General features: G+C 36.3%; 1 protein-coding gene across 4 annotated transcripts in view; it reads right to left on the bottom strand.

Annotated features, from left to right (window-relative positions):
• The window catches only part of SATB1 (SATB homeobox 1), a 91,231-nt gene that overhangs the window by 22,640 nt on the left and 54,821 nt on the right, over positions 1–13,770 (bottom strand). For all 4 annotated transcript variants that reach the window (XM_011977925.1, XM_011977924.1, XM_011977923.1 and 1 more), the window contains one exon: positions 7,851–8,006. In XM_011977925.1, the coding sequence (XP_011833315.1) occupies positions 7,851–8,006 (156 nt within the window). The remainder of the gene's footprint in view (positions 1–7,850; positions 8,007–13,770) is intronic.

Below are 13,770 nucleotides of genomic sequence, written 5' to 3'. Positions count from 1 at the left end.
TTCCTTTCTTACGTAACACATAACGGATTTAAATATTTATTCAAATTTGGACCTCAACATGGGTTTAGCACAGGACAGAGTTGGGGCATGCATCCTTCCTGTTGAACAGCAAACAGAGGCCTCATCAAGAAAAGGGCCATTTGTTTGAAAATACTCTATTGAGCATGCTCTACCTTGCCACTGGAATATGCCAAGCGCTGTCACAGATGGCAGGCTCTGACAGTTCCCATCCGTAGCGTCGATACTCGACAGTTCAGCACAAGATCAGTGACATTCTGTCTCATTAGAACCACGCTAATTATCACAGCTAGTTTCAGGGGAAACCATGTGTTGCAATGGTCAATTTGAAGGAGTCTGTGCATCAACAAACTGGTAATAAGGATCAGACACCTTATTATATGACAGCATGCTGCCTATGATCTGATTTACGGAATCAGAGGCACTGAGGCGGCCGAGGAGGCTGGCAGTTTATGAAACAGTGTGTTTAAACCCAATTCCTGAAGCATCCTGGTTGAAAAGGGAATTGTTAAAAAAAAAAAAAAATACACAAAGGCAACTGGAATAGTTGAATCACAAAATCAAAGGAGAAGAGATTTTCTATTAACATACATCAGAAGTTGATTAAGACTTAGGGAAAAAAAAATCATCAATTTGACAATTGTATGCTGATTCCATAAATGGTTCGGAACTTCTATTTTTACATGGTATGTAATTATAAATTATAGAGTAGTTATATGTCTACTAATCTCTAAAATATAGATACATATTTTTAAATGGGTGGTCTATGATTTGTGTCATTCTGCCAAGCAAATGGGTTGCATATCAAAAAGCATAACAAGTATACTTAGAAAAATGAGTAATCTCTAAGGTTACTTTTTAAGATACCATCGATATTATTGGCAGGGCAGAAAATTTCTACATTAGATTCATTTTACTAACGTAAGCTCTTCCATTCCTCTCTCAGCACCTTTCATTGATGTGAGATTTTAATGGTACAGTTTCTTCCAGAGCTATTTTTCTATTGTCATTTAGTATAAATGCATTTTCATAGCTCATTCATTTCACAGGGTCTTTATTTTCATTTCTCATGCGAGGAGAAAAGGAAGATAAAGTTAAAATAAAACCTACCTTCATTATCAAAAACATAAAAGACAACTACTGAGACTTTTAAGAAAAAGCACTTTTGTCTTCTAACTTGGTAGATTGTTAAAGGATTGTATCAGTGTAGTAGTTGTGTGGTAAGTTTAACTGAATGACACTCAGTTTTAAGATTAATTCCTGATAGAGTGAAACCTTGTTGATTTGCTGTTTCCCCTACTTTCAGTAGTGCCCACCGGAACCTGTCCTGAAGAACTCTTCAACTGACAAAGCTGAATATAGAAGAGCTTCCAAAAAGAGAAAACGTTAGAGAATGTTCTTAGTTTACACTTTTCAGCTTACACTAACATTTTAGGGCAAAAGGTGCTCTCATATTAAAGCAGGTTCTATGAATATATAGTTGGCATAGCCATGCTTCAGAACATATATGCTGGATTGCTGCAAAGGGACCACTCTTGCAATGACCTTCTTTGTGCTTCCTCACATGATGAACCTCCTTAAAGCTGGCTCAATATTCACAAATTAATTCTCTTCAAATCTGGTCTAAAAATTTTCTTATGACATCTTCTAAAGATGGAGAAATGAGGCTTAATGAGTTATGTCTATATTTGTAACAGTTAAGCTTATTAAGTGGGTCGAAGAGAAAATAAATTTGACTTTCAGTTAATTCTAAATTTATGGGAAAAAGGTGAAAATTTTAAATTATTTCAAAGAAGCAACACGATCTTCTGTTCATTTTTTAAAAAGTAGATAATACCAACAAGTATCTAGGGGATAAATCACCCCTTGATACGACTTTTTAGCCAAAAATATGATAGGTAAGCAACTGTTCTATTTAAGAATTCTGGACCTCGTTGATCAAATCCTAGATATACTAAAACATACATACTTATTTTTAGAAGGCAGAAATCTGAAAAGAACGCATATTCAGATCCACAAACTCAATTAGCTCTTAAAAAATCATATACAATCACGTACCTTCAAACTATTAGATTATGTCAATATTTAAAGTCATTAATTTTAATAGTCCTGTTTGGCATTCAACTAGAAATACGAAAATACGTCAACGTTTTAGAAAACGGAATCCAATATGAATTCCCAACATTAAGATGTAAGAGATTTTTTTAAATGGCTACTAATATAGAACACCTTAAATAGGAGACTGATGAATTCCATATCCTTCTTACTCAAGAATGGAGCACAGGGACCTCCAAAGATCTGTGTTAAACTTAACACCGGCAGACTGCTGAGATGCAGGGACCACACTCTGGACTGTCTTACGTATCTTCTTGTTTTCCCCACAAATACTTCTCTTGCCTCCTCCTCTTCCAGGCAAGTAGGTCCAGGGAAACAGAAGCTGTATCCACCTCAGGGTGTCCACTACACATTTAGATGGAGAACATGCAAAGGGGCAGTTCTCTCCTTAGCAAGTGAATGAAGAAGGCTTCGTCTGCCCAAGAGAAGGGGCTCTTAGGCCACAATGTGAAGATCCCACAGACTGCTACAAAAGGATGTAGCACTGGGAATAACAGAAACCATGATTCTCACATCTGCAGGGCCTGCTGTATGCCTTAAATAAGAGGCCACACAGGTGAACTCCTGTCGCAGCAAAGTCTGTTACATGAACATTCCAAAAGAATGAATCAGCACAGAGTTAAAAACTGAAGTGTAATTTAATTCTAACAGAATAAAAGATGCCTTTACTAGCATGCCACCATACAGAATGCAATGTCAATGGTTCCATGATTTTATTCTTGGATTTTGTCACTATAGCTCTATTTTCAGCAACGAAAATTACATTTTTAGCCCTATTTCTAGCCCCAGTGATTTTTTTTTTTATATATATATGTGTGTGTATATATATATATATTTATTTATTTTTTTTTGAGACAGAGTCTCGCTCTGTGCCCCAGGCTGGAGTGCAGTGGCGCAATCTCGGCTCACTGCAAGCTCCGCCTCCTGGGTTCACGCCATTCTCCTGCCTCAGCCTCCTGAGTAGCTGGGACTACAGGCGCCCGCCACCGCGCCGGGCTAATGTTTTGTATTTTTAATAGAGACGGGGTTTCACCGTGGTCTCGATCTCCTGACCTTGTGATCCACCCGCCTCGGCCTCCCAAAGTGCTGGGATTACAGGCGTGAGCCACCGCACCCGGCCTGTTACATATTTCTTACTTGCATTTAAGACATCCACTACTGTGTGAGAATTTCCAAACCAAATGGTCAGAATGATGTTTTCTTCACCTATAAACCTAAGGAAAATGGAGGTATTCTTTTTCTCTCTTTCTTCCTTGTTTTCCCCTCTCTCTCATCCTAGGGGCCATGAATCTCAATGACAAACAAAAGCGACTGAAAAGTAGATGAAAGAAAAGGCTTTAAATTATTTGGTCTCCTCTACTAGCCATGCTATTTTTGCACAGTCAGAAATGCTTTTTTTTTTTTTAGTATTAAAAACATACCTATTCATCAGCCAAAGCTGTAGCAGCCAGAAAGTACTACAACTCACAGACTGTAAAATATTATATCAAAAGTATATTAGTCAAATAGAATTTTCATCGGCTAGTTGCTTTACCCAAAACAAATACATTGTTCAATAAAACACTAAAGGAAATTATTTGCTAAGCACAAGTGATGACGCAGTGTGGTTCTGTGAAAGCCCTTTACTGTCTTACTGCGCTATGGATCTGCAAGCTCCACCTATGCAAACATGAAAATCAATGTAACAATTCAGTGTACAAGGCAAGGCCTACGGTGCTGCTAATGTCCCCTTGCTGGACACACACCTTAAGTCTCAGAGCTCTCAAGGGGTTTGCTGTGGAATAAAATTAGATTCCAACATCTGCCACCATTAAGGAAAAAATTCCATTTCCATCTCCCATATGAAAACACTATAACCAATGAACAGTAACTGAACCTTGATACTGTGATGGTTATTACCCAAATCAACTATTTTTTTTTAAACAGTAAAATTAGCAAATTCTGCTCTCATAATTATTTGAATGTTATCAGACTAAATGTTTGATAAAATTCCAATATGATTCACTTGGAAAAACTGCTGCTTATTTGAATACCCAGAATATAAAGTGTATTCATTTGTAGCTATTCACATTATGTTTAAAGCATATCATCTTTTTAAAGTTTGCATTAGCCTGCTTTCCTAACCAAGCACAAAAAGTAGCCTACCTTCAGTTTTTACTTGCATATTTTATTCAGACATTTCTATTAGAGTTAAAAACAATTCCGTATCTATTATTCATTGAAGAGAAGAGACAATACATGTGAAATGGCGGAATCCACATGAGTTGGTTTCTTTTACAGAAAATACTCTGTGCATTAGTCACTACAGAGCGCGCTTTACCTTTTAAAATTGAAGGTATTTATGATACACAAATACATGATAAATAAATCTCTTATCCATGTGGAGGACTGAACCTCTTGCTTAGCACATTATGAAACATTACCATTTGGGTATACTGTTATATAATTTAAAAGCTCTAGCATGTGCCTTCTATGTTAAAATAATCCTGGGCTAAAAAGTTAAAATTTCCCAATATTATAGCACCTATGACACAATCTGGATCAGAGCTGACCTCCTTTGACTCCTCCACCCTGTACACCCACCTCCATAAAGTATGATAGAGCCTGGATTCTGAAGGCTCTGTGTAAGAACCTTGTGTGGTAAGAACCTTGTGTTCCACGAACATGTCAATGAAGAAAGGAAAGCCCTCACTGTCTGCACTATCAATAAGACCACTGTCCCTAATCCCTCTTCCCCAGATCAGGGTAGTACTTCAGTGATGATGATGCTGCCTTGAACCCTAAAGACAGTCTAAAATAGGAGAAATGAAGAGAATTTGGAGTTGGCTGTACATTTATTAGTTAAGAAACTCTCATGTGTGAAATTAAGAAAATAATAGCTCACAGGGTTACTAAATTAATGCAGATAATCTATAATGTATGATAGGGTCTAGCACAAAGAACATGATGATTAAGTCAACCCAGACAACCAGGGCAAGACACAGAAGCAGAGGTAGATGGGCTGAGACAGAAGAGACTCTGGTTCTTCTGGCTTCACACACATTTTGTGTTGGGGAACTGCTGCCTCATTTTGGCAAGCCCTGGCACACATCTGAGGTCTAAACATCTATTTGAGAAGTGCAACATTTTGACCATTAAAAATGTCAGTCTGATTTGAAGTTTTTGTTGTTGTTGTTAGTTTTTCTGTTTCCTTCACAAAACATCATAGCATGAGAACAGAACCTAAGCAAACGGCCACTTTTCCTTATTAAATCGGGTTTGTTAGTGATATACACAGGTTTAGGACTAATTTTTTAAGCAATCATCAATCTTTCAACATATTTTCATAAACAGGGTAGTGCTAACATTAAACTGAACAACTAAGACAAGACTACAAAAATGCTGTACTAGGACGTTAGAGTAAATCAGAAGTTGAGAATAACTATCCAAGGGAATAAAGTTAATAGTTTGCTTGATTCCCATAGCCCACAATCGGCCCCTTTGATTTTCTCTCAAACAGTAATGACTCATCAGCTAAAAGCTTTGGGGGTTTTGGGAAACACACCATCACAGAAGATGCTTGGAATTTGCTTATTTACAGTGCTGACAGAGACCCATAAGGAGTTGTGTAGGACCGGGTACAAAGAGCAGGGTTGTTTAAAACGGCTTAGAACATCACCTGCATGACATTATTAGCCAACTGCTGCTACTGTCCAAATAGCTCCAAAATCAGTACCCAGCCCAGGTTGGGGAGAACCTGGGGTATCATTTAAAAGGATGAAGTCAAAGATAGCAAAGGAACTATGAATCAAAAGGAATCAGAAAGGAAAATGATGGCAGGGGGTGAGGGTAGACTGAATTAAATGACAGGTGACAGACAACTAAATATGGTTATTAAGAAGTTATAATATTAATTTTTGTTTTAAAGCTAACCTTTACTATAATGATACATGTCCAGTTTCTCCATTTTGGAGATTTAGGGAAAGTGGCTTTTGTAGAAATGCAGTCTGATTATTACTGATGATTGGACAGGTCAGAAAAAAAATGTAGAATCAGAAAGAAAGGCAAGATAATATATATTTAAATATGAGATCCTCATCATAATTAGGCTAAAGAGCCAAAACAAGAATGTGTGGGGTGAGCAAGTAGGTGGGGGGGTAAAGTGAGACCAGGACATTTCTCTTTAACGCATAGTCTTGGCATGTAAATGAAGACATCGGAAGAAGCACACAGGTTTAAAGCGGCTCTAACATTCTATCATAATTAGAAACATTTCAAGAGCCCTGTAATTTCCAATCAAAATTACAGTAATTTCCGATATACAAGCCATGATTCATGACAGAATTTTACATTCCATGAGAGATTACGGTGGCCTGATGTATGACACGCTGAGTACAGCACTAACATAAACAATTCAGTTTAATGTTTAAACAGCACTTGATGTTTAGAATCTCACAATAAAAGAAACATATTATTGTAGAAATTATCACTTTGACAGTGATTGAAGGGTAGGCAGGCATGTGGCCTATAAAGCTATAATTTTTACAGTCCACAGCTTGAGTTTAATCATTTTTATATAACATTTCCAAGATATCCCTTAAGTATTTCATCAAGCCTATAACTTAAACAAGAACAACATTCTTCTAAAGCAAAACTCCTGTCAAGTAACACTATAAATGTCGATAGGGTAAAACTTTAGGAAAATCTGAAAAGATTATTATGTTACAAATATATCGTATTATAAATACTCCCACAATTGTGTATTTTATCAGAAGTTGACAACAGCCAGGCTTTTTTAGGATTCATTAATGATAATGAAAATACACTTGTGTAAAATTTCAAGTTGTTAAAATCTTACCTGGAGTCCCTATTTGCCTCTAAATCTCACCTTGACAGTGTTATCAAATCCTTTTTCAAAGGGGAAAAGAGTTTAGTGTTCTTCTGGTCCTTTAAAAAGTATTCTTGGCTTTGGAGAAGGGTTTATAGATAACTAAGTTTGTTCATGTAGATGATTCCACTTTTGATGAATATGAATTATTAATATATGACAATTACCCTGATAAAAGACTACACAATCTATCCTTTTTTATTTAGTTTGGTAGAAATTTACAACTTTTCCAATTCAAGTCTATTCAGCTGTAATTCAGAGTTGGACAACTTGTAATCAATCTGTGCGTCTTGTATATTCCACAGAAAAATTAAAATCATTAATATGCAAAGAGGTATGTGTGTGTCAGTTTGTCTTAATAAGTGTATTTAATAGTTGCAGACAGCTGAGTTGAGAGGCAACTATTCTCACCACTAGTCCACCAATGTCACATGAGATGGCTGAATTGGAACAGAGCAAACTGTATAAAGTTTTGTAGCATTTTAGGTAGGAAAAAACATCAAGATCATCTAAGCAATAATGAAATAATAGTAATTCAGGTTATTTATTCTATACAATAGACCAGACTGAGAAACTGACTATCCATTATGATATCCTTCTGAAAATACCTATTAACTGACTTGGGGATTTACCGTAAAATCCTTGGTCTGGGGAGTGGCTACTGGAAAAAAAAATACCAAGTGCCTATAACCTGAATTTGAATATTGTTTCATTTTAGAGCTCTGGAAATAATCCTAGACATAGAGGCCTCTCCGTGATGCAAGTTCATATTGAAAATAGACACTCCTTTTAATGAAAATTCCACAGGCAACACAGATAAACGTTCTCAATGCCTAACAGAGGCTCTTACCTGGCTTTTGGTTGCTGCAACCTTTGCAAACAGTGCTTGAGACACTTTAGCGCGCTTCATTTCCTGCTGAATCTCATCATAAATGGAAGCATTAATGTTCATGGTATTGTTCTCTGGTTTCCCATTCCTCTCAGTGGCAATAGTAGCTGTTTTCACCTACAAAACATTTTGAACATGGCTGTCATTTTTCATTGGCTAAATTGTTTTGAAGCTTCTCAGGCTCAGCATCCAAACTGGACACTGTTGCTCCTTTTATGATCAAGGTGATCAACAGTGCAGTCATTCAACATTAGTTATTGCCCTGAGATCAGATTGCTTAAGTTAAGGAAGTCACACTGTCACAGGTGATTGCATCTGTAATATGACAGCAACTGCCAGCTGACAACCAGGAATTATAATGCCATAAAGTAAGTTTTCTGGAAAACGAAATAGTTTCAAAGACTTGAAAACCCTAAACTAATTGTCTCCCAATTACCTTCCATTGCAATCCTAACAAAGGAAATTCACAATTAAAATCATAATGCACAGTGCTGTATCTTCACTGGGTGCCCGGTGCCTAATAGACAATTGCATCACTAATAGCTATTACATACTATAGCCTTTTTAATTTTAGACTATTTTTATGCATTTTCCTCTTATGTTTCATTTTAAAAATCTTCCATAACAAAGCCATTTGCAGAACTGCATATTTAAATCTTCTATCCATCCATGAAGCAGGTAGAGTGCCTTGCTTAATTATCATAAAGGCTGGTTGCATTTTACACGTGCATGTCCAAGCTGTTCTGTGTAATTATTTCATGTTTTCCAGGCACCCCTGTATATAACTATTTCCTTTTGACTTGCGAAACCACACAATAAGATAATGCTTCACAATATTTAATAAAATATTACTGTAAGCATCACAAAATATATAATCAGTGACTTTACTAATATATTCAAAAAGTACAATCTTGAGCGAAAAATCACTATCAATGCCTTTAGTAATAGTGATAAGCAGGTATCTGCAGTAAAATGCCACAAAATTTTAGAAGGTGAAATCAAATCTCAACTTCAAAATGTACTGACACTATTACTCATTTTTAAAACTCCAAATTTATTTTTTATTACACAGTAGTATGAACTAGCCTGGAAAATTTACATAAAAACCATGTAGCTGATTTTTTACTGGGAAACTGATGAAAATATAAATGAAAAATTACTACAGATACAAAACCATGGTTCTTCCAGCAAACTAATCCCTTAAGGACCTCATCTCTTTGGTTACCTAGCAGAACCCAGGTTTCTATCCTCTAGAAACTTATCATTCTGGACAATTTCTCACATAAACCATGAAAATAGAAAATGAAGTACCCTGTAGAATAAACAAACGATTTTTTTTTTTGGCATTAAATGATATAGCCTTTGAGTCAAGCTGCAGGACTTTGAGATTTATTTTACTCTGTTCCTAAAATATTCAGTGATTCAATTCTCCGTACTTAAAGCATAAATAGGAGACCTCTTTAAAATGTGCCTGCTGAATCCTAAGTTCTGGCCAATTAGCAAAATAATTCACCTCTTGCTTATCTTGAGAAAGTTGGTAGAGGTTTCCACCACGATACCACCTTTCCAAGCATGGAAAAGATAATGCTGGGAAATAGTTGGCCCGCAGGCCTGAAGAGGACACAGCAGGTAAGGCAGGACAGGTGACCAAAGGTGGGGCCTCATCCGCTTCCTCTCTAGAGTTCCCCTTCTAGCTTTGCCACTCTAGTAAGCAAGGGCACTCATAGAGATATATTAATGACTGGAGGCCACTAGAACACATACAGGGCTTTGAAGCAATAATCTGCTAAACACCACTTTAAGAGCCAGAAGAGTTAACGCATTATCATAAATTGCCTACAAAGTTGCTTTGGTGAGATTGGAAACTTTGCTCTGGGGTGGTCTTGCTTTGAGGCAGAGGGATAGATTTGATCACCCCATGGGGTCCCTTTTAATACCTATTTTTCTCACTGCTTAAATGAAAGGGAAAAGAAAAGTCATTTCAATCACTTTGAAAATTGAATGTTATGGAAATGGGGGCACCAAGTCCAGTGCACTGAAGAAACATATCCTTGGTAGCAATCTGCTAAGCAATAGTTAAAAGAACAGACTTTGGAAAGTTGGTCTTTCGATCTGTTTTTACAATAATTTTCATTATTTTGTAAAAAGAATGTTTAAGAATTTATCTTTGAGGTGTGTTATAATCATTTGTTTCAACCCTGTGACTTTGTTTCTAAAAACTTCTTTGGTTAATTTTTTTTTTTTTTACTATAAAGCAATTACAATCAAGCACCAATTCTAAATTATTTTAAAAAATCATTTCCTAGTAGCCAACACAATCAAAAGTGAAAAAGAAGTATATAAGAAATGTTTTTTTTTTTTTTTAAATGAATGTGAGGGTAAAACTTTAATGATTACAAAATTAGAAAGTATCTCTGTATTACTCACTTTAAAATATTTAGGAAAGCTCTTCTTTACCATCTAGTTGGCCCAGATAGGCATCTTATAATAGATAAGCTATTAGAATTCTAGAATCACATTTTTTTCCTAAACACAAGCTATTGCTTAAGGGAAACTGACTTGGACAGCTTTTCAGAAATACGAAAGCTGAATTTTTCCCCAGGTAAAAATGGAAACAAAAATCTTTTATACCTCACTCTACTAAGTACTATTTTAGCTCAGTACAAAAAAAATCTTCTTTAATCCTGGTTTAGCTTTTAATATTATATCACACATTAAAATTCATAAAGTAGTTCATTCCAGGCAAAACAAACTACTGTTCAGCTCTTCTCCGCAAATAGCACAGGAGGTAAAATAAATGCAGTTGCTTTCAGAATAGCTTTTATCAAGGTAGGGTGTACTACTCCATTATTAAGGCGGCGCCAGGGAAGTAGTTAAGAATTGGAGCTTCTACTATTTACCCTCCCATGTGGGGATAGGGTGCAGCACTAGGGTCTGCTTTTTATTTCACTAAAATTGTGTGGCAGGACACAAATTTTCCATGAAAACTCTATTTTGCTTCTTCATGGATTGCTAAATGCATCAAATCATACTTTTAGATTACAGAAAATGAACTCTACTTTGGCCTTGATTGATGAACATCCTACTTTGATAGATGAGGAATTGCCTGCAAGCACACTGCTTTTACACAAACAAAATTAAAGTTATATGTAGTTTTTTTTTTGTTTTTTGTTTTTTTGTTTTTGAGACGGAGTCTCGCTCTGTCGCCCAGGCAGGAGTGCAGTGGCCGGATCTCGGCTCACTGCAAGCTCCGCCTCCCGGGTTCACGCCATTCTCCTGCCTCAGCCTCCCGTGTAGCTGGGACTACAGGCGCCCACCACCTCACCCGGCTAGTTTTTTGTATTTTTTAGTAGAGACGGGGTTTCACCGTGTTAGCCAGGATGGTCTTGATCTCCTGACCTCGTGATCCGCCCGTCTCGGCCTCCCAAAGTGCTGGGATTACAGGCTTGAGCCACCGCGCCCGGCCTATATGTAGTTTTAATAATGGTGATAATAAACACTGACATTTATTAGTTGTTTATTATGTGCTGGACATTGCATTAATGTATGTTAACTTCTTAACTTGCCTAGCAGCCTGGAGGAGGTATTATGATTGTCCCATCTTAAAATTGAGAAAACTCTGTTAAATCAAACATGTTAAACAATTTGTTGGTAGGGCGATGCTGAGATCTAAACTTAACTAGAAACCACAGTTATTTAGAGTTCATGACATTACATGCACCTTCTTTACTTGAAAAAATTCTTAATTTTTAGAGCAGGCTGGACTTGCTTTTTGGTGGTCCTTTGATAAATCTAGCTCATTGATGTCTAATTTTTTAATAGCTATTGATTTTAATATTAAAATCCAATCTGAATTTATTTTCAGGGTATAAAAATTATGTTTTCTTATTAATGAAAATAAGAAATATCCTATTTTATGGATGCTTATTAGTGATGGAAAATATTTCCCACTCTCGAACTTTATTAACACTGTCTTTAGCACCATGATTTAACACTTGTAGATATTTGTTTCTTTCCAGGAACAGTATTATTTTCCAAATCGAGACTTTAAAAGTCTCCCAGTTTTTAAAAGATGACAATTAATGGAATGCATTTTCTAACTACATAAGCAATATCTTAAAATGATCTTCAAGGGATTCATAAGAAATAAAACTTTTACCAAGTGTTAAGTTCCTGCCTGTAACTGAACCTGAGATCAAGATGAACCTATGTTTCATTATATCATAGAGGGATTTCTTGTAAAGAGAACAGTGCAACTACCAGATTAATCATATACTCTTTATATTAACTTCATAAATTGTCTAAAGCATTGTTATAAAACGGCACACCTTTAGTAGAAACTAAAGAATTACATAAAGAGATGTAAAAAATGAAGAAAAGAAGACTTGTGTAATTCATGTAAAAGCTGTAACTCGATAATTATATGCTTTCAAACAGCCTTCATGGAAACAAACTGCTAAATTAATTTAATTCCAAAAGTCCACTAAAATGTACAAACAAAATAAAAAAAAAATACTCCTACGGTAGAAATCATCACTTAAAATTCTGTAAAATATATAATTCTCAGATAATAATGATGAATTATCATTGTTGATAAAATTCCTATAATAAACTCAGGAAAATTTGCAAAGCTTATAGTGAAAAGAAACCTTAAGACCAAGGAACATGGGAGGACTGAGTTCTCCCAGATATTTTCATAAGACCAAAATTTAAAACAGGCCGTTTTCCCCACAATCCCAGAAATGCCATTGCCTCGCCTTCCCAAGTAGATAATTTGTGAAACAAGTTATTTTATTAGGACAATGCTTTCGCACATGCTCCTCTTCCTATTCTAACAATAAAACCTCCCATCCTCTATGACAAACAAAAAGATCTCCAAGTTTCACTTTTCCCTTTCTAAAATAAGTTTGCTTGTATTCTGAGGATGTGGCTTGAAGTAGAGGAAGGAGCAAGAGACTTAGCAGAGGATTTGAAAACTGACTAAACCTTAAACTTGGTTTTCTCATTTTTCTTCTAGCAAAAGGTTGGTATGAAGATTCAATGAACTGATGTATTCAGTTGCTTTCAGAATGGCTTTTATCAAGTTAGGGTGTGAATCATTATCAGGTGCAAGATATTCTTATTTGTCGAATTAGAGCATGTAAATTGCAAAAATATGCTTGCAGAAACCAGGTCTGGCCCAGAGCCTATAGCCCAGGCAGAGGATGAAGCACAGGGCATAACTGCCCCTCCTGGAGCACAAGGGATACCTCTGCAGGGAGGCATCTCACCTGGACCAGGCCACCAAGGAGCTTGGTGTTTCCTGAGGCTAGATGTCCCCAGGTGGGGCCTGACTAGCCAGGGAAGTCCTTTCTTGAAGATGGCTTAGAATTCAAGTCCCTCAATAGTTTAGGTCCTTCTTATGGTATGCCCCAAGGACACTCCAAAATCATCTTCTGTATGTTTTACGCTCTGTAAGGAGCTGGAAGAGAATCCAGTTTCTCAGGCCTTAATGGGGGCTGGGTCTTCTGTGAACCACTGAGGGCCTCTGCTTTTAACATGTGGTTCTTTAGAAAGAAATCAGGTTTTAGGTGCAACCCAAACCCAAGATTTGTCTCAAAATATGTTTCAAATCTCTTCATTTTGGGGGAAATGGAATGTATACTGATTTCACATGGACTCCTCTTTGGCAAAATGTAAAATTTAAAAAGACAAAATTTTGCTGTCTGTTTATCTGTGGTTTTCTCCATTTTATCCTTTATTTTAAATCATTTTAAATATGCATACTGGTTCCAGTTTAGGCATTATTTCATTATGTCGACTGCTGCTACAAGACAGTACTAATTCAAGCACTTGAATTAGTTTATAACGTGTTTTTCCAAATCTAAAGTACTAATTTTGC

This window comes from Mandrillus leucophaeus, unplaced genomic scaffold, assembly GCF_000951045.1.
Source record: "Mandrillus leucophaeus isolate KB7577 unplaced genomic scaffold, Mleu.le_1.0 Scaffold186, whole genome shotgun sequence".
In the NCBI taxonomy this organism is placed as follows: domain Eukaryota; kingdom Metazoa; phylum Chordata; class Mammalia; order Primates; family Cercopithecidae; genus Mandrillus; species Mandrillus leucophaeus.
Note: the sequence above shows the minus strand (reverse complement) of the source record. Positions and strands in the feature narration are given on the sequence as shown.